At 62.3% G+C, this 20,665-nt stretch overlaps 1 protein-coding gene across 4 annotated transcripts; it reads right to left on the reverse strand.

Moving 5' to 3' along the window:
• On the reverse strand, window positions 1–20,425 carry RBFOX3 (RNA binding fox-1 homolog 3; the record flags this gene model as incomplete). 4 transcript variants are annotated; one of them, XM_082859885.1, is made up of 11 exons in its annotated part: window positions 1–180; window positions 2,002–2,080; window positions 3,041–3,102; window positions 4,005–4,185; window positions 4,649–4,781; window positions 5,082–5,135; window positions 8,398–8,458; window positions 10,054–10,146; window positions 10,965–11,018; window positions 13,007–13,141; window positions 20,189–20,425. In XM_082859885.1, 11 exons carry the CDS (start codon window positions 20,408–20,410, stop codon window positions 136–138), a joined length of 1,119 nt encoding a protein of 372 aa, XP_082716011.1. In that variant the 3' UTR covers window positions 1–135. The 4 variants fall into 4 exon arrangements, with proteins under 4 accessions (XP_082716011.1, XP_082716013.1, XP_082716010.1 ...); XM_082859887.1 differs by having other exon boundaries at window positions 4,005–4,044; window positions 13,007–13,144; XM_082859884.1 differs by having other exon boundaries at window positions 13,007–13,144.
• Between the last annotated feature and the right edge of the window lie 240 nt (window positions 20,426–20,665).

Below are 20,665 nucleotides of genomic sequence, written 5' to 3' on the forward strand. Positions count from 1 at the left end.
CGCAGAGGCCAGCGGCGCGTGTCGCTGACCGGGAGGGGCGCACTGTCCTCCTGGTGGCTGTGCCTGGTTTTGGACTGCTGGGTTTGGTGTGTACTAGGCAGTCAGTGTGAATGCTGTTAGGGGCTGGGCCTCTTGCTAGTAGGGGGTGAAGCGGCTGTACCCTCCTCGGCAGAGGCTAGCCTGCAACATCAAAGATGAAAAACAGCCAATCAGTACCGCCTTCTGGGAGAGGGGGAAAAAGCAAAAAGAAAAAAAAATAAGGAAAAGCAAAAAGAGAAATAGCTAAATCCCGTTTTCTGCCCGCCTCATGGTCTGCCTCGGGGAGAATGGGCGCTGGTTGTCATGGCAGCAGGAGGGGCCCTGGGCCTGTTTCCGATGTGGTGGTCTTGGGGTCAGGGAGGTGCTGGGGTCACCAGCCACAGTGCTTCTGGATAACGAGGCTTGAGATGTCTTTCGGCCACTGTCTTGGCTCAGGCCTGGCCCTTCCCTGCCCGCTTTCTCTGTCATCTGTAATCTGGGGGGCAGGGCTGAGCAGAAGCCCCACCTCCTCAGCACCCAGCGGGGCTGCCGGGGTCAGGACTCAGCCCCTCCAGGCACGGGAGGGCGGAGGGACCTCTTGTCAGGGTTCCCAGGGCCTTGGCTCTACCAGGAGGGGCTGCATCTGCTCACCCAGCTCCGTGGGGCCTCCTGGGGTCCCTGCGCCTCCTCCATCCTGCTGGGAGGACGGGCCTTTGGCACTGTTGCTCTCCGGTGCCCCTGGGCTCCCCTGGGTCAGGGAGGCCCGCACAGGAACCTCCTGCCCTACCCACCAGTTTCCCCAGAAAAAGGAAGAAAGTGGCAAGTGGCAGAGAAGGAAAGTTGGGAAGAAACAGAAAATCTTAAAAAATCAATAAAAGGAAACACAAGAGGGAACCCTTGTGAATTACGATCCTGGAGCCACGGGGCCTGCAAGCCACGGTTCTGGGGCCTCCATCCAGGAGTGGGTGTGGGCCCCCACCCTGAGGCCTGGGCCCCATGGCTGCCAGCAGTCACCGCAGGCTGCCTGGGATATCTGAGGCTCGTTAAACATCAAAAAAGACAAAACAAAAACTGGGAGGGAGTCATCAAAAACAAGGGAGATGAAAAAAAAATCCGTATTGTCTCTGAACCTCCTCCCTCTTGACCCCCGCAAAAATGTTTTCATCTTTGATGCTGGATGCCAAGCTAGCTAAAAACCGACAGTAACACCCCCTGGGGTTGGGGGTGGGATGGGCCTGGGAGGTAGGTGTCCACTGCAAGCAGATTTGGGGGTACAGAGTGAGCTGGGCTGTATGTGTCAACAGCTGGCCACACACACACACACACACACGCTCACACACACACACACTGGCCCACACACCTCCGGCCTCAGCAAGCCCAGGAGTGCGCCCCTTCCGTCCCGCCCCAGGCCCGTGGTCAGAGGCCCCGTCTCCCCAGGAGAGGGCTTGCAGACTCAGCCGGAGCCACGGACGGGCCGTGGAGCAGGGCCTTGGGTGAGAAACAGCAGGTAGCCCTTGTTCCCCACCTCGATGTGAGAAAAGGTACAGCAAGGGGGTGACAGAACACAGAGGGACCATGGCACGGACACACCCACATGAGGGGAAGTGGAGGCCCTGCCTGCCTCTGGAGCCTCTGCCGGAGGGTTTTGTTTGGTTTTCCTGGTGAGGGGAATGGAAGGCCCGGACGGGACTTTCGTTACAGGGCTCAGAAAACCGGGCCGCACCAGGATGCTTCCCAGACGACCAGACGTCACTACTGGGCAGCCGACTGTCTGGGCAGACCTGCCTCCCTCTAATTCCACAAGGGCACAAAGGGGCAAGTCCTCCTCCAACTCAAATCCAGGCCTCTGTCTTCCAGGCACCAGGCCGAGGGCTGGGTCATTCCCCTAAGGGCTTGCCCGCTCGCCTGCCCCCCGCCACACACCTGGCTGCAGCGCGAGCCGTCTCGTCACAGCTCAGGGCAGCCAGGCCCCAGCCTCCTTACCATGGTTCCAATGCTGTAGGTCGCCGCGGGGCCGATGGTGTGATGGTAGGGGTCAGCAGCTGCGTAGACTCTGCCATAACTGGGGAGGTGAGCACAGGGGGTGGGGTGTGGGCTACGGGGCATTTGGGGGGCCAGCAGGTCTCCTGCCTCCTCCCAGACGGCGCCCCAAGGCCCCTCCCTCCCCTGCATGCCCCCTTCTTCTTCCTGCCTGTTTGGAGGGAACACAGCCGGTCACCCTCTGAACACGTCCAGCGAGTGCTGACCCTGAGCGCTGGCCTGCTGCGCCCCTGACAAGACCCACAGGCTGAGACACAGTGTGAGGCTGCGAGGAAGGTGTGGGTCCAAGGGTGCCGCCTGCCCCTGAGAGGGAGGGCTGGGCAGTTCCTAGGCCAGAGCCGGCACGCGATGGCTGTCCTCCACGAAGCGCCCACCGCCTGGCCGGTACTGGAGCCCGCACGCTTCCCCAGCCTGCAGCCCTGCAGCCAACAGGCCGAGTGCCCACAGGGAAAGGTGACAGGCCAGCCCCCCCCACAAGACCTACCCTCAAAACAAAAGAGAACCCCCCCTTGGGCCTCTGGGTGTGCTTTCAGGTGGGCAGAGGCCTCTGCTCCCAAGGTGCACACACTCTGCCTTTCTTTCTCGGGGTTGAAGGGTTTCAGGCCTGGGAGCGCTGAGAAGCGTCAGAGGCGTGCCCGAGCAGAAGCAAACGCTCCTAATTACCTTTCTCACTCGGGCCTCCAGAGCTTGGGGAGGGGGGTTAGGCCTCCAGGGCTGGGCATCAGAGGAGCTGTCCGCTACCCGAGAACCAGGGGGTCCCGAGGCTCCCCTCTCTTGCAGGCAGGAAGTGATTACAGAAGTTTGGGGCTTGCTGGCTTGGGGTCTCCAAGCTCACATGGACCTGCTCTCCTTTGCCCAGACCCTGTGTCCACCAAAGGGAGGCACCCCCAGGCCCTGAGTGTTGTGGGTGAGGGTTCCTGTCTGTCCCAGCCCAGCCCGACGACCCATCCATCTTCTCCCCGCCCCCGCCCACCGCGGGTACCTGTCGCTGTAGGCGGCCGCGGCTGCTGCGGGCTGAGCGTATCTGTAGGCGGCATAGCCTCCCTGCAGGGTAAGGGGAGGACACGGCACACGGGCTTAGTGGGCTGGACACAGCATTTCAACCTTCATCTTGGCCAGGTGAGGGGCAGCTGGTGCAGGCCTGGGGGCACCTGGCTTCTGGTTTCGTGGCATGGTTCAAGGTGGGGTTTCTGTTCACCTCATTCATTGATGCGTCCATTTGTGCGTTCAACACACACGGGTGAGCATCAATGATATGTCTGGCTGTGTTCAAGGCTTTGGCACACGGTAGGTGCTCACAGAGTTGCCACCAGGCCAGCGCAGCCCTGACTCTGATGCTGATGGGTATGGAGGCTCGGTGCTATCCTGGACACTGGGATGGGACAAGGGCAAAGGGCATTAACTCAGACCACGTCTTAGCCCTGACCAATGGACTGCTGAATTACAGGCGACCACCCGGGATGGAAATGAGGTCTTGTGTGGGGTGGGGGTGGGGGTCGTCAGCAAGGGCTCCGAGCTAGAGGAAGCAGTAAGTGCAGCCCCATGAAAGAAGAGAGGAGACAGGACCCCATCAAGGGGGTCTGCCCTGGAGCCTCTACCTCCTGGTCTCTCTCTGGCCTCTGCAATGGACACAGGGTGCCTATGGGGGCTCACTCAGTGACCCCAATGCTGCTAGGGATATGGGAGATTCACCCACTGTCCCCATCATACAACTGACACCTTGTGAAACGGAGAAGACACGCCTGGCTCATCGGGCTGCTGGGGGATCCATTGCTACTCGCACCCTGAGCACAGATAACCCAGGTTTACCTGTGCTGAGGTCGCCCCCTGGGCTCCCAGGACGGGAGGGGGTGGGGGGAGTGGGGCCGGGAGTGGGAGACACTGACTGTTCACTGAGACGTACGAAACGCCAGATTCCACCCTCCCTCCCCCGGGGCTACACTTACATAAATCTCAGCACCATAAAAGCCATCCTGATACACGACCCTGGAAGCAAACGGACAAGAAAGTGGTGGGAACGCTGGAGAGGTGGGGTAGGCCGGCTCCGGTGTCTGCTGAGGAGGGAGGGGGCAGGGTGCCAGCCCTGCCCATGGGACTGGCATTTTAACAAGCGTTTGCTCCAGTGCCCTGTTTTGGTATAACAATAGAGTAACACCCTTGCTGGTCAGCTCCTTTCTCCCACAAACCCAGGGGCCCGTCGGCCCACCTTGCTTCCCCTTCCCCTACTCCACCCCAGGCAGCTGTATCCCCCCCATTAGGGTCGGAGGGCCCCGGGGAACGGACCAGGGAGGGCTTAGAGAAGGCCCACTGAGCTCCAGGGCCGACCACCACCCATTAAGGCATCGGGCAAGGTGCTGGGGCTCTAAACATCCCTCACATGCCAGAGACCCTGAGATCCGGTGGCAGGGCGGAGGTGGGTGTACTGATGTGGAAGCGACTGCTGTGTGAAGTTTGGGGTTCCCACCGCCCCCCACCCCCGCGCCACAGTGCTGGAAAGGCTGCCTAGCCCCTCTGGCTGCACCACGCCCCCCTCCCCACGCTCCCGGGGCCGTTCTCCAAGCCTCCCTCCCTGTGCGCCCCAGGTACTCACGCTCCGTAAGTCGGGATGGGGGGCGGGGGCGGCGCAGCCCGAAACGTATTGTACACAGCCCGGCCCCGGCCCCGTAGGTGCGCGCCCCTGTAGGCAACAGCTGTGCCGGTTGTGGGGTAGGGGAACCCCGTCACTGCAGGAAAGGGCGTCGGAGAGGAGACAGTGTGAGAGGGAAGGCTAAGGGAAGGAGGGGAGGCAGGAGTGGAGGCAGGAGGGCTGGGGCCTGACCACGGCCGCATCGGGCCACACATCCCGCCTGGCCACTCCCACATGGCCACGCCCCACCACGCCTCGGCCTGGCCACGCCCACCCGAAAAACGTCCCCGCCTAGCCACGCCCCTGGCCACGTCCTCCCACCCAGGACGACTGGCCAATGACCGCCCAATACCCGGCCAGGCCCGCCCCAGCCCCGCGCCGCAGCTCCAGCCTTTACCCGCATAGAATTCAGGTCCATAGACTGCCCCTACCACCGGGTTTAGCTTCCAGCCTGGAAGAGAAGCAAAGAAACCCAATCACTGTCTTCCCCATTGTCTCCCCACCTCACACTATGCTTGGGAACCCCAAGGACTCCAAGATGAGCCCCACTGGGACATTCCGAGGCCGTGGCCACTGCAGAGGACGGGCGGGACCCCTCCGTCTGCAGTCAGGGTAGATGGATTAGGCGGGAACACAGTCCCTGGGCCCCTCTTGGGATGCTGCAGCCTCACTGGCTGAGTGCTTTCTGCTCCTTGACAGAGACCCAGTCACTGCTGACGATCCTCCCGGTGTCTTGATTCTTTTCGCATTTCGGCCTTCCCCAGCCTGCCCCAGGCCCTCCCTGTCCTGGGGCACTGGCCCCAGCAGCTTGGGGTCTGCAGTGTCTGCAGGAGAGCACGAGGAGGGAAAGTGGAACGCGTTATTATGCAACGTCTGTAGGCCCCCAGCTGGGATGGGGGCTGCTGGTGGCCTGGGTACGTTAGTGCCTGATGGCCCAATCTCATGGGAGCTGTCTCATGTGGGCACCTGGCTGCCTTCCAGGACGGTCAGAGGCTGCCGTAAAGGAGCTTGGCCTCAGCCACGGCGACCTCCTTCACCTCCTGCCCATCTCTGTCCTGGGTCGGGGCTCCCGAGGGGCTCCCTTTCTCAGTGCTGAGTCCTGCTTTTGCTATCCTCTGTCTGTTTTCCCCCAAAGCAGCCGGTGGGAGGGCTGCCGGGGGAGGAGGTGGGGAAGAGGGGCCTTGGGATTAGGGATAATGAGAAGGACAGCTAGCATCCTCTGACCACTTTACCATATACCACACTGTCCTAGACCCATCCGACGAGGAAGGTGTCACGGCCTCCCATCTTACAGATGAGCAAATGGAGGCTCAGGGAGGCGTGGCAGCCTTGAATCACAGGGCTGGAGAGTGGCAGAGCCAGACCAGCTGTGGGATGCCAGGCCCACGTTCCTGGCCACTCCCTGGCCCCCAGCCTCTCCCGCTCTGCAGGTGGGCAGGCTGGTCATCCTCTCCCACCAGAGACCCAGGCGCACGGGTGAAGGCCTGCTCCCACCTGAGGCTCTGGGGGTAGAAACCAGCCAGTTGAGCCTGTACCAGCTCCAGGTGGTCAGGAAGTGAGGGTGGGGTCAGCTCACCTGACCAGGCCCAGCCCCTGGCCCCTCAGCTTATCAGGGTCTTATCTTTGCAGCACACCCCCAGCCCAGCTCCATGTCTCAAGTCCAGATTCTAACAGCCCCACTGCTGGGCTGGCCGGGAGGTGTCCAGGACAGAGTTTCTGGGGCCTTGTTCCTCCTGGGGGCCCGTTCTCCACACTGTCCATGAGACTGTGGGTCGCCTTCCATCCCTGGTCCACCATCACATGACCAGCACAGATGTTTGCGTCTGAACGTTGCTGCTAGGCCTCTGGAATCTTCTATAAATACCAGGTCAGGAAGGAAGAAACGCTTCATCTTCTGGGATGACCTCCAGTCCCAAGAACTGAGTCTTCTTAGTAGAAATCCACGATGGAGCAGAGTCCTGAGCCCGTGACCCAAGCCCACCTCCCTTAGGTCCCATCTGGCAGCTCTCCTGCGTGCAGTCAGAGAGGCTGTACTTCTGCTTCGGATGGCCCTGGCCCCTCCCTCTGCCAATTCTGGAGTCCTGGGTGCCTCCACCTGTCGCTCTGGCCCCAATTCACTGTCTGGGACCCCAGATGACAGAGGCAGTCGGAGACCCACCTGGGTGGATCCTTTGTTTCTTCAGCAAATAGTAACACCTGGTCAAACCTTGCGAGTCTATTTCCTGAAGTGGAAATTTCTGCCCCTCTGACCGACTGATGAATTGAGTCCTCTGAAGTGTTAAGCAGAGTGAAGCCTCAGTCAACAGAGCCCATGAGCTGGGCTTCACTGCCACCTGCAGGGAACCCAGGGCTGGCCCACTGCAGCCCTTGTCACTCTTGCCCAGGCCAACTAAGATGTTTAAATGAAACCATGTTTGCCACCGAAGTGGGCAGAGGTTTCTCCCTCTCTCCACTCCCTGTCGCTCAACCGGCCTTGGTTCTGTGCCCATTCCGAGCCAAGGGTGCACTTGTTCAGGGATGGATTCTCTTCCGAATCCCATGTCCCTCCACATCCTCAGGTCTGCCCAGAAAGCAGGGGCGTGTGGCTCTCGGGAGAGGCTGCGCAGCCCCCTGGATCACCCTGGGCCTGTAAAAACGTCTACCGCTTTCCTTCCTGTGCTGAGCACCAGGTCACTGAAATCATACACAGCGTGTGCTCAGGACAGGCGCGAAGCCGGGGAGCCCCCAGATTTTTAGAAAGAATTTGAGCTTTGCTAGTCCTCAAAAAAGCAGGATGGGAGCGACAAGAATCTCATCTAAATGGGGTCTGGCCAGGGCCCCAGCCCTGCCCCAGGAGGGAAGACTGGGGGGCCCAGCTGGCGAGTCAGGCGGCAGATCCGCCCACTGTCCTGCCCTAGGTTTTCCATGCTGGCCGGTCCCCTGACTCCATGTATATCTGATCAGACCAGGAAAAGAGAGTCTGGGGGTGGCTCAGTCCACTCTTCCCTGCTAGTGGGGGTGGGAAGCAAAGCCCATGTCCTGCCAGGAGACTCGTCCCGGTGGAGCAGGGCTGCTGCTCCCTGGCTAGAGGAGCAAAGTCAAAAAGGCCCCAAAGAGTTCCCAGCTACACTCAAACCAGTCCCCGCACCAGTCCTTGCCTGGTGGAGTTAAGTCACCCAGAGGCTGAGAGCCGTCCCTCCACGCCTCCCTGCAGCCAGCATTTAGCATCAGCTGTTTTGTTTCAAAGAAGACTGGCCGCATCTGCTTACAGTCGGGTCCAGGTGCACATGGGCACACTGCTCAGCTGACGCACACTATGGCCAGCGGGGCCTCAACCTTTCCGTGTTTCCAAGGCCCAGGGGTGGGCGGTGGGGGGCTGTCCCTCAAACTGTCATCATACTCATTAAATACTGAGCGCCTCTAGCCTCGACACTTAGAAAATAAGGAACGATCCAGGAAGTGGCCACTCTCCGCCGTGCCTGAAGCCTGTCCTCGGCCTCCGGGTACGGCCACGCTCGGGAAAGCACGGGGGTCTCACCAGCTGTGTGGGTGGAGGCGGGTGGCCCCAGCTCTCCTCCTGCTTCGCTGACCCACCCCCTTCTGACCGTGGCAGAGCCGGGACATGAGGGGGCACTCAGCATCCAGGGAGGCTGGCCTCCAGCAGCCTGGGCTCCTCCTGGGCCCTGTCCCCACTGGTGGCCCCTGCAGCCTCCCTGGGGTCTTGGGCCGCTTACCGTTGGTATAGGGGTTGGCAGTCTTCTTGTTGGTCATGACTCGGGCCGTGGCGTTATTGACCTGCCCAGAGAGAGGGAGGGAGAGGCTGAAGGGAACATTAGCCTGTAGGCCACTGGCCGCATGGTCCTGCTCTGAATTTCTCCTCCGTGGCCGCCTCGGAGGGGGCTGGGGGCTGGGGAGGAGGCCCTGGGACGCCCAGACGAGGCACAGGACCGCCTCCTCTTCTCGCCTGGCCCCCCACCACGGCCTGCCCTCCCCCCGGGCCTCCTCCCTCCGAGTGCTGCCCGCACCTCACCCCCCCGGCTGAGAACCTGGGCCATCACTGTTCCCAGCACTGGCTGGTGCCCAGCCTGGCCCAGGCCCCGGGCCCTCAGCTTAAGCATTGCATCCAGTCCCACTGGCTCTTGCCGTTCACAGGACTGTTCCCACAAACCGAGCCCAGCCTCTCTCTGGCAACCCAAGGCCACTGGAGCAGCTGGCTGGTGGACTCTCCCCAAAGTGCTCTCAGCGCGGCTAACAGAATGGCCCCCAAGACTTCTCTGCCGTGGGTGGCTGCTGAGGCCCTCCTGGTTGTGGGCACCAGGATGGTCACCCCTCCCCGTGGGGGCAGCATCCCTTTCCCTTGAGGCCAGCAGAGAGCTTTCTGTGGGGGCGGGGGGCACACGTGCCCGTGGTGGTGGGGCAAAGCCAATGGGGGAGGAGCAGGTAGGTGCCAAGGGAGTGGGTCCTACTGTGCAGACATCTAAGGCCGTGGCCAGGCTGCCCAGAGGACTGGGCTGGGCTGCAGGGGGGAGGAGAAAGCAGGGCAGGCGTGGAACTCGAGGGAGGGGTCTGGGCCGCGCTGCCTCCCCCCGGTCAGTGTGAGCCCTGGGGCCTGGGGCCGCAGCCTGGGCTGCCGGATGCTGGGCTGGAGCCCGGCTGAGGTCGGTGCCTCTGGCACTCCTTCTGCTTCTGGAAACCCTCCCTCAGGTCCTTCCACCGCTCTTCCAGTGGCTCCGCACTAGCCGTTGAGCCCTCCCTCCCTGGCCACCCTTGCTGCCCGCCCTGCTCGGGAAGCCCAGCTCCCAGACACCAGAGCCTCAGCACTGAGCAGGGCACACGCAGCCGCCCGGGAAGGGGTGGTGGAGGCGGGCGTGTCGGGGGACCCCTCGCCTTCCCTCCCCTCTGCGCCTCTGGGCTGGATCCCTTTCTAGGCTCTGGCTCGTCCTGCTGCCCACCCTCTGGGGGATAAAGGCAAGGGGCAAACTGCAGGATGGGGCAGCATGGGGAGGGGGGACGGGGCAGCTGCCGCTCCTTGGTGAGACTAATGACCTGCTCCCAGCCACGGGCAGGCTGGGCTGGTTGAGGTCCTTGGAGCCGCCAAGCCTCGGAGACGAGACTTCTGGGGCTCCTCCCAGTGTCTGGCTGAGCCCCACAGCTGGGGACCTTTTCCAGGAATGAGAGGGAGGGGGCAGGCTGGGGGGCCCTTGGGTGAGCCTGAGGCCTAGACCCAGAAGGTGTGGCAGGTGGTGGGCTCGGCTCCGATCTCAGCTTGGCCCTGCCATGGGGCCCTGGCCTGGCTCTCTGCATGGCAACAGCGGGGCTGGGTCGGGGGCCCAGGGTGACCGGAGGCGGCTCTCAAGGGCGTCCCTGCCGCAGCACACTTATCTGAGCACCTCAATTTTCCGTCCCTCTACGATCGTCCCATTCAGCTTCTCCCGGGCTCGGTCAGCATCTGAGCTAGTTTCAAAAGTTACAAACCCAAAACCCTGTGAGCGGAGAAGGACAGACATGGAGAGAAAGACATAGGATGAGAAAAAGGAAAAAAAAGGAGGTGTGGGGAGTGGGGGGGGGCAGGGCAATGGGGGGCGGGGGGAGAGAGAGAGAGAGAGAGAGAGGGGTTGAGTCAGGTGAGTTGAAGGAGAGACTCGGGCAGCCCAGAGGTCTGTCCTGGTGCCACTGGCAGGACGCCTGGGAGACGTACGGCCCCGGGGGTGGGGCAGCTGCTGGCCTGGCCTGAGCCTGACCTGAGCTGACCGCCTGGCACTTGAAGGGACAGGCCAGAGCTATAAGAGAGATGCTGACCTGACCAGGGGCCAGGACTGTTGCCCTCGCCCCACCTGGGGGGCCAAGGCTGGGCTTCTGGACCGAGTGGGGGCAGCCTCACCCATCGTCATCCCAGGACCCCCAACCGGGGCGGGGGGGTCTTCCCGTCCAGGAGCGGGCACCCTCCCGCCTGCCCCCTGCAGGCCCTCCACCGAGTCTCCGGGCGGCTCCAGGAAGGCCGGTGGCCCGCGGGGGAGCGGCTCGAAGGCTGGGGACCCAGGCCCAGGGGCCGGGGCTCCAAGTGCAGACAGAGAGGTCCTGGCGACTTAGAGAGAAGGAAGCCTCAGCAGCGGCAGCGACAACACAGACAGCGGGGTGGGGAGGGTGGGGCGGGCGGAGGAGCGGGGAGTACAAGCACCCGTGTCGCTCAGGGGTCCTCAGGCTCGGAGCTCTCCAGGAAGCAAATGCACATTTCACACGTTAGCCTGGCGGGACCTACAGCCGGGCGCTGTAATGGTGGCGGCCTCTGGGCGGCACCCACCTTGGAGCCCCGCTCGTTAAAAATGATCTCCACGTCTAAAATTTTTCCGAATTGCTGCAGAGACAGAGATGGGGGTGGGGGAGACAGGAGAGGGTGTGTTAAGACTGCTGGCCCAGCTGGCCTGCTCCCCAGGGGACCCTTGCCCCCTGCCTGTGTCAGGTCCTCTGCCCCCGGCCCTCTTTCCACCTCCTGCAGGGACATGAAGGTGCTCTTGGGTAGCCTGGCGGCGGGGGGGCATCCCTCCCCACCTTCCCGTGCAGAGAGCTTTTCCCTCCAGGATGCTGGTCCCATCTGCGGTGTCGTCAGCATCCTCTCCTCTCCCTGCTGGGACTTTGACACAAGCTGCTGACAGACAGCCCTAATTCACACACATGGGTTCTGGGTAAGTCCTTCCCAAAAGGTGGGGTGCTGCCAGGGAGAGAAGCCCCTGGAAGAGAGAAAGTGCTAGGGAGGGACCCTGCACTGCCTGCTGCCTGTGCTGTTTGGGGCTGGGCTGTGTGTGGGGCAGGGTGAAGTGACCCCCAGGCCCTTCTGCCTGACCAGGACATACCAGTCAGCTGGGCCCAGACGCTCTGGCTGCCCCCTTCCTGCCCCATCGCTGGCCTGGAACTCCCAAGGGGCAGCCTTGTCTCCCTCACTGGCACGTGAGACCAGGAACCTGTGAACCAGGTCCCCTAAAATCCCAGTTGAGGTCCCGAGGGGCCTGTCCTGAGGTCTCCAGTGCATACAATTGATGTAACATTTGGAGGTGGGTGTCACGTGGGCAGGGAGGGACGTGGAACCAGACAGTGAGGTAATGCCAACCCTGACAAGTACTGGAGGGGGAGGATGGTGCTGCTGTGCTGCAGGGGCGAGTGAACTCATGGGCGTCCTGCAGGGACCATGGGTGCCCCTGGGCGGCCTGTAGGGACTGAGTGTGCTGAGGCCCGTGATGTCGGGACTGGAAGGGCGTCCAAGTGAACTGACCTAATAACATCGTAATACCAGCTGCTCCGAGTGGGGGCCCCGGGCTCAGAGAGCTGGCAGTTGCCCAGGCCCAGGGCCAAGAGCGGGCAGAATTCTCATCTTCCGATGATTCTAAATCCTGCCTGCACCCTACTGGGTCTAACCCCAAATCCAGTGGGGCCTGGCCCCCAGGAAGAGAAGTGGACATCTGGGCCAAGGGCAGGTGTAGGTGCTGAGTCCATCCCAGGAGGGCCACCTCCTGTTTGCCTGACAGATCCCATCTGGGGTGGTGGGTGGCATGAGGGAAGGGCTGGGGTTCAGGGCCCAGAGCCTGCCTGACTTGTGGCAGAAGTGGGGAGTGGGCACAGGGCAGGCAGAGGGAGGAGAGTTTGGGGTGGGAGAGGGAAGAAAGGGAGGGAACACGGGCCAGGCGCATGTGTCCTCTGTGGCCGGGGCTGAACCCTGGCTGCTGCCCCCTCACCTGCCCACAGGGCAGCCCTGGCACCCGGTGGGTGTCAGCACCTGCTAGGTGTTCAAATCAAGTGACAGAATAAAGTCACCACGGGACTTAGGGGCCTCCCTGCAGGATCTTACAGTAACCCTACAACTGGCTGAAATCCTACAGAGCAAAGTCTAGGAACAGACAGGGAGAATCCAGGAACGGAACGCGCACTTGCTTCCCATCGTGTGCTCTCCTGTCACCCCACCCCTGGGGCCTGGAGGATGTCCAGAGAGGTTGAGTGCCTGGGCCCCAGGCACACAGGACAGGCAGGGCTGCTGGGTGTGAGGCCAGGAGGCTGGGCTGCCGCTCTGGGGGCACAGGGGTCCCTGGAGCCCTCATCAGAAGGAGAGGCCAGCGGAGTGATAACCTGACTGGCACTGGCCTGGGCCTGAGGGGCAGGTGGTGGAGGTGGCAGCCACGCAGGTCTCTCCACCCAGAGCCTGCATCCCTCCTCCTCCCTCCTACCCCACAGGCTCGGGTCAGAGCAGGGCTGGACCCAGAGGGCAACGGGAGGCAGGAAACCCAGGGGGCCTCTCTGACACCTGGGCTGTGCGCTGAGAGTGGGAGTGCAGATGGAGGGGCCACACACACTCACCCCGAACATTTGCCGCAGGTCGGGGTCCCTGAACCGGAAGGGGATGTTGGAGACGTGTAGCCGCTTGGGCTGCTGCTTCTCTGTGGGGTCGGAGGGATGGAGCGGCTGGCTGTCCGTCTGTGCCGCGTCGTCTGTCTGCTGCGGGAAGAGGACCCGGGCTGGGAGGTGCCCCCTTCAGCTTCCATCCCACAGCAGGGGACCATCTAAGTGCCAGGTCTTCCGCAGGCCCCTAGGACGTCCCCATCCTGGGACCCACAGGAGACATGGCACAGCAGCACCTCAGCCTCAGGTCCCACTTCCAGGTCTTTCCCCGGGCTGTGTCTGCAACACCATCACAGGGCCAGGCCTCCCTGGCCCAGTGCGTCCTCCCACCGTGGCTCGGCCTGTCCACTGAGGTCTGACGTCAGCGGTCCCTTGGCTATCACGGTCTTTGAGGTCATGAGTGCACTGCTTCCCTGACAGCCCGAGTTCTGGGACCATGGGCGCCATTTGGGGTTTCCAGCTCAATGAGAAAGTGGAGAAGTTTCAGAAGCCACCACGACACACATATCCGTGGCGGTGCTGCCCCACAGGGAGGCCCCCCCGGGGCTGCCTGCCTCTTCTTCTAACCCTGCTCTGGGGCTCTGCATCTTCCAAGGCTCAGGGGTGGCCACGTCCAGGGCTTCAGAGCTGGTCCTCATTTTGGAGCTAAATGTTGGTCAACAGAGGGACTCTGAAAGACTTGGGTCTCAGGGAACAAAGCTGCCACAAAGCAAGGACCCCCCCTCCCACCAGCCCCCCGAGAGGCCAAGGCCGTGAAGAGGCCCCGAGGCAGTGCAGGGCAACAAGCAGGTTGGGCTGGTGGTGTGCATGTGAGGTTCCTCCCTGGGGACTTCAACAGGGACGGGCCATCAGCTCACAGCCAGGCTGCCCTTCAGCCTGGTTGGTCCCTGCTGAATCCCCAGAGCCAAAGGCAGGCTGGGCGTGGTGAGTGGGGGAGGACTGACCGAGGGGCCTGGTTGGCTCATCGTGACCCAGGGGCTGGCACCCATGGCCTTCTGTGGGCTGCTCAGCGTTAGTACCCAGGATCAGAGCCGGTGACGGATGGGGTGGGTGGACAGATGCTGGCTCCCTCCCGTGGGGCTCCTCTGCCTCCTCGTGCCTCTGCCCCTTGTGGGCATAACGGGCCAAGAAACACCTTTTATTGCTTCTTTCCTTTTCCTGTCTGAAGTCCCGGCTCTCCTCCCGGGTCTTTTGGGCTCACCAGCCCAATACACTGCTTGAATTTTAACCTTTGTCTGGGGGTCTGCTTCTGGGACAGGACTCCAGACGACGGACGGCCTGGGGGCCTACAGAGAGTGAAGCGGGGAGGGCAGGGTCCTCGAGGCCTGGGTCAGACTTTGCACAAATGGAAGTCCCAGTGGCTGTGGTCTCCCACGTGGCTGGAGGAGCAGAGGCAGCTGGCCGGCGGCGGGAGGCTGGGCCGCGGAGACACAGCTGAGAGGAGAGGTGCCGGAGAGCACTTTCTACAGGTCCCCGGGAACTGCCCGTTTGCTTCTGGTGGGTTCTGTCCACCGGAGGAGTGCTGACCAGTACCAAAAGCTTCCTGGAGCCAGAACAGTGAGCAGGGCGAGGTCCCTGTGACCGAGGCCTCGTGCTGTGGCTGAGGAATGGACCCCGAGGGGCAGAGCCTCACCAAGGCTAGTGGCTGGAGCTGTCTCTGGACTCCTGAGTGCCTGCCCTAGATGGCCACCCTCGTCATCCTTTCTGGAAGGAAAGGGCCGCTCCCCCAGCTCCTGCACTCAGTGGATGCCATAGGGCAGGGGAGGGGATGTCACCAGCTCCTGGGCACACTTCCAGGGGTGAGCTGGCAGGGGGCCTGGAGGGCTGCAGGGGTGCGGGAGCATCTTGTTCAAAGGCCCCTTAGCCTCAGCTCTGTGCTCCTGTGTTGAGAGGAAGCACAGGGTATCAGAGCCCATTGGTGGGTTGGAAGCTACCATCGTCTCGTGTGCCTGGGGACACGTGTGACCTGGGGCTCAGCAGGTTGGCCATCCCATGCGTGGCAGGCCCAGTTCTGACGAGCGTGTGTTCTCTGAGCCCAAGTGTGGTCCTGCGCCTGTTCCTGGGGGTTTACCAACAAGTGCCGACCACCCCCGCTCCCAGGAGCCCACCTTTAGCAGGGAGGCGTCTGAGGAGGAACAGCTGGTGGGGTGGGAGTGAGGTAGCAAGTCTCTGAGAATCCTGATCTGGCCTGTACATGCCTTCATTCCTGATGGGGAACATGGGGCAGCTGCCTCTGGGCTTTTCGGGGACACTTGTGGGCTCCTCCCCCCAAGCCCGGGACCTGGAGTTGCCCGAGAGCTCAGCCCCCTCCCCAGCTGTCCTCCTCCCTTGGTCCCACTCTTCCTTGCAGAAAATAAGCTTGTGCGCCACCTTCAGAGGGCCCACCTGTGCGCCCGAATCAAGGCAGAACCCACAGTGCATCTGCTGATTCTTCGTAGGTCTGAGCCCCGCCCTCTGGCAGTGGTAAGGGTGGGCCCAGTGCCCCTGTCACCCCCCTCCACCCCGTGCCTCCCACAGACCTGTGCCCTCAGCTGCTCCTGGGTACCGGTGACTAAATGGACTCCCCAGACTTGGAAAACTAGTGGGAGAGGGGCATGCAATGCTGACTCTGGGCCAGCAGAGGGCAGCGGTCAGCGCGACCTAGTGGCCAGGGCCACAGGAAAGGCCCAGCTTGCGCTCAGAGGAGATGGGGAGCCCTGGGCGGGGCAGGGGTTGGAGCGGGGACACCACGGGAGGGTGCTGACGAAGCTGGGGCATCTGGGGCTGGGCTGGGATGTCCTTCTGTCCCACCTTGGGCCCTTCCTAATAGCAGAACTGAGCCCACTGTGTGCCTCCAAGATCCAGGGTCCTCCTGCCTCTGCATCCCACCCCAAAGGCTCTTAGGGGAGCAGCTGAGGGTCAGGTGGGAGAAATGGGGTGATGGGGGCAGGACACAAGTAAGAAAAGAGCCCCCCTTGCCCCCAAGCGCAGCTGCAGACAGAGGCAGATAAATGGGTTCAATGACTGTGAAATTGTAAGATGTACAGAGAAACCCCAGAGTGCAACAGCACACTGGCTGCCCCAAGGCGAGATGGAGGCCTTCCCACCATTTATCACAGTGGTCCAGGCAGCCTGCACCGCCTTCCAAGGGACTTTACTTCCTTTTTTTTCTTGCGGTACGCGGGCCTCTCACTGCTGTGGCCTCTCCCGTTGTGGAGCACAGGCTCCGGACGCACAGGCTCAGCAGCCATGGCTCACGGGCCCAGCCACTCCGCGGCATGTGGGATCTTCCCGGACCCGGGCACGAACCCGTGTTCCCTGCATCGGCAGGCGGACTCTCAACCACTGCGCCACCAGGGAAGCCCTTCCTTTTTCTTTTTTGAAGCAATCTTTGCCTTTGATTCTCAAATGCAGGGAAAAGAGAAACAGCGGCAGCAACTCTCCCTTCCCTCCCACAACTGCTCTCGGCCGCTTCGCTTCCGTGTCTTCCCCATCTCTGTGTCACCTTAGTCGTCATGGGTCCCCCTCCTCCTTTCAAGGCAGCAGCCAGCCCATCTTGGTGGGACAGCATATGTCCCACCCTCGCACCCTCCGAGGAGCCTGCAGCTCTATTCACCTGGGCCTTCCCAAGCCCAGCACAGGGAGAGGCCAAGAGGGCCCTGGGCAGGGTTCGTTAGGTCTGGCAGGGCCACAGGCAGCAGGCCAGGACCTGGTGGCCGTCACGGCTTGCTGATGCCGCACGGGAGACTCCTGGAAATGCCCTTTCTCTATGGCCCCATCTCTCCTCATCTTTGGTCCTCCAAGACCTCCTGGGCACTCGTGCAGTGACTGTCAGCTGCCTGCCAGACATGGCTCGCCCCTGGTGGGCGGTGAGCCAGCCTTGGAGGAGGCATCCTCCGCCTGTGTCCTCACGCCATTCACTCATGAGGTCTTCTTCCGAACCTTGAGTGGAGCTGTGTGTCCGCTTTGGACCCCGTGAATGATGCCACGCTCCAGGCTCTCTGCTGGCCACTGCGCTTGCTGCATTGGTGCTGATGGTGCCGTCTGCTCGCACCACGCCTGCGTGGAGGCGGCACGCGGCTGAGTCTCACCCTGCAGTGGTGCACTCCCACCACGGTCCACCCCTTTTACTTTTCTTAAGCCCCGAGAGCCAAGAGCACAGGGGACCAAAGGCCGCTGCTCCGGGTGGAGTTTCTGCTGCTGCAGCGCTTGCTGGTGGGGGAGGAGAGACAGCCATGGGGCAGGCCGTGTGAGGCCCATGGTGCAAAGGCGAGATGGCCCCAGAGGAAGATTTGGGAGAAGGGGAGGAGTTTCTGAGAGGAGGTCCCTCTGGCTGTCCCACGATGGAGGGTGGAAAAGTGGGTGGGGAGGACACCTGCAGGGGACCCGCATGACCTTGAATGAATGAGTACTCCAGGGAGGTGGTCCCCAACTCGCACCCCTGGGGGGCCCTGCAGGGTAGTGAGGTGGGCCCGCTCCATCAGCAGCCCCAATCACTCAGCCCCCCCTGCTGCCTTTTGACAAAAGATGGCACTGTGATGACAAACGGAATCCACAGACAGGAGAGGGCAGGTCTGGACAAAAGCTGGAGCCCGCACCGCCTGCTGCCCCGCACCTCCTGCTTCTAACGTCAGGCTGCCTGGGGAAGGCCAAGAGGAGAGTCAGAGCAGTGACGGAGGCCTGACACAGGAGGGACATAAGACAGCTGAGAAGCAGGGCTGCGAGTGCCAGGAGTTACTCTAGTGGAAGTGGCTCCTGGAATCTTAGAGCGGGACGGCCGGCGGCCACCCTCCCCAGCTGCTCCCAAGGTGGGAAGCCCCTGCTTGAAGAAACACTCCCAGTCAGAGCACTCAAAATCTTTGCCGGGCAGCTCTGGGTGTCTTCGAGGTCACCTACTAATCCAGTAACTTTCACCCGTGGGGCCTCCGTCTCCGGATCCCGATGGAAGAGCAGCAGACTCTGACCCCCTTGCAGTACCTGAAGAGCCTCAGGTAAAGAAAGGAAGGTCGAGGCTGCCCGTTCACGGGCTCAGTGGCTCTCTGGCCCAGGCACTTTCCCGGGGAGGCGCTCAGCTGAGCAGGGAGACTCTCATGTCTTACTTGGCTTCTCTCCGAGACTCCTGGGTCCTCTCCGGGGCCGTGGATTCTCACAGGCACGGAGGTCAACACTGGCCCCCTTCCACTTTATGTCCCTGATTGGTGGGAAGCAACGGCTCCCGCGGGGCAGGGCCGGTCATTTTTCCCGTGTGTCCCCAGTGCTGGCTCAGCACCTGGCACGAGCAGGTCCCCGCAAATGTCTGCCAAAGGGACGACTTTCTTTTTTTTAATTAATTAATTAATTTATTTTTGGCTGCGTTGGGTCTTCGTTGCTGTGTGCTGGTTTTCTCTAGGTGCGGCGAGCGGGGGCTACTCTTTGTTGCAGTGTGTGGGCTTCTCATTGCGGTGGCTTCTCTTGTTGTGGAGCATGGGCTCTAGGCACGCGGGCTTCCGTAGTTGTGGCACGTGGGCTCAGTAGTTGTGGCTCGCGGGCTCTAGAGCGCAGGCTCAGTAGTTGTGGCGCAAGGGCTTAGTTGCTCCGTGGCATGTGGGATCCTCCTGGACCAGGCCTCGAACCCGTGCCCCCTGCATTGGCAGGCAGATTCGTAACCACTGCACCACCAGGGAAGCCCTGAAGGGAGACGACTTTGAATTTGTCGTGGTGAGGCTGTGTCAGGGGGTCCAGGAGGCCTCTGTTTGTGCTGTCGAGGCGTTAGAGCACCCTCTGTGTCAGCTGCAAGGCTGATCCTCTTGTCTCCCAGGCTTGCTTCCAGGGCAAACCTCTGGGGGTCAGTATTTGTTCACAAGGAGGTTGTGAGAGGTTTTTCCAGATACACCCCGTCTGCTGTTGTCCATCAGAAAGAGACCAGTTGGCCGGCCGTGACCTGTTCACAGGGAGCCCCTCTGGCTCCCGTGCTCACCTCTCTTTTTCGAGGTGGAAAAGCTAAACCAGGGAACTATGGTTTGCCTCCCCATTCTAAGGCCCGTGGGCGCTGCCCTTCTCATCCGTGGAACCCTGGGGGCGTCTATGGCAGACACCCTGTACCAGGGACACTGGGATAATGGAAAAGCCTGGTGCTTTGGTGCTGACTCAGGCTGGGAGGTGCTTCGAGCAGGCAGGAAGGGCACCGGCTGGGGTCTGGTCCAGCCCAGGGGGCAGCTTGGGGGGGCTGTGTCTCCCCAGAGCCTGGATGCTGCTGCTTGCACAGGGAGGGTAGGTGATATCTGGATCCAGGGGAACACCGTGGGAGCCAGGTTGGGTGAGAGGGGGGCACCCATCAGATGGGTGGTGTCACTCCCGGTCAGCACAGGCGTGCTGGCCTCCTGCCAGGCCCCGCTAGCCGGCAATGGGACAGATCAGCAGGGCCAACTGGACGAGCGCAAAGCCCCAGAGCTCGGCGGGGCGTGGGCGCCCGGAGAATGCAGCGGAGGAGGTCAGGGAGGGGATGCGGCAGCCTGGTCTCCAGAGGGGCTACCTTCACAGGGCGCCCACCCGGTTGGCCAGGGGCGGCGGCCACTCCTGGACGTGACCCTGGCTATCAGGAAATCTCTGAGAAGTGCCCGGCTCAGCACTTTCTCCTTGGGGCTGCATTACAACCACATAATTGAAGCTATCTGATTGGAGGCCAGCCAAGCAGGTAGATTACAAGTGATTAGCAATGATAGGAGTGCCTGCAACCCGAGACAGCCCTGAGGGGCCCTGGGCCTCTCCTTGCTGCCGCCAGCCCCCTCCCCGCCCCCCCGCCACCCCCTGCTTGCCCCCGTGATGCCGCTGGGCCGGGCAAGCCCAGGCCACTGGCCTCGCCCATTTCTCTCACTTCCCATTAACAGGTCACTGACCACTGAGGACACGCTCCATCTCCCAGATGAGGTGAGAGTTGGCCTGAAGCTGCCGCTTGGGGAGACTGGGGTGGGGGGGTAGCTAGAGGCGGTGGGCCTGGCTGCCCCTCCGTGGCACCTGCCCACCAGAAAGATCCTTGGGGTCGGATGGCGATGAGCTTGGAGGCTAGGAGCTCCTTCCTGGGGGCGGGGACCCCTGCTATGGGGCTGCCTCTCCGTACACAGGCCCCCAGGCCCCTTCCCCACCGGCACTCCCCCTGAGGTTCTGAAGTTGGAGGGCCCTTACCGGCACTGTCTGGGCCCCTGCCATGGGCTGTGTGCTGGTCTCACCGCCGGGCTGCTCCGGGTGGGTCTGTGCTGGTGTATACAGGGTCATGCCGTGCTCTGGGGGGACCGGGGTCTGGCCTGAGTAGTCCGGCGTGGGGTGCGGTGGCGGCGGGGCGTACTCGGCGGGGATGCCGTTCTGTGGCGGAGGGGGGTACTGGGCCGGGGGGTAGGGCTGGGCCATCGCTTCAGGCGGAGCCGTGGCGTCCTGATTGCCCTGGGGAAGGAGAGAGCAAGGCTGGTTAGACCTCCGTGTGGCCTGGACACTGCCCCCTTTCACTGCCCCCTCTCCAGAAGGCTCTGTGGTCTCCAACTGTACTTTCAGCAGCATTTTCCATGCCCCCTAAGAGGGGGGCTCCCCCAGCGTGGGGCACCAGCTCAGAGCCGGGCTGCAGGGGGAATTCTGGGGAGCCACGTCTGGGGTGAGACACCTCTGTGT

Source organism: Leucopleurus acutus (genome assembly GCF_964270905.1).
Source record: "Leucopleurus acutus genome assembly, chromosome: 19".
Taxonomy (NCBI): Eukaryota; Metazoa; Chordata; class Mammalia; order Artiodactyla; family Delphinidae; genus Leucopleurus; species Leucopleurus acutus.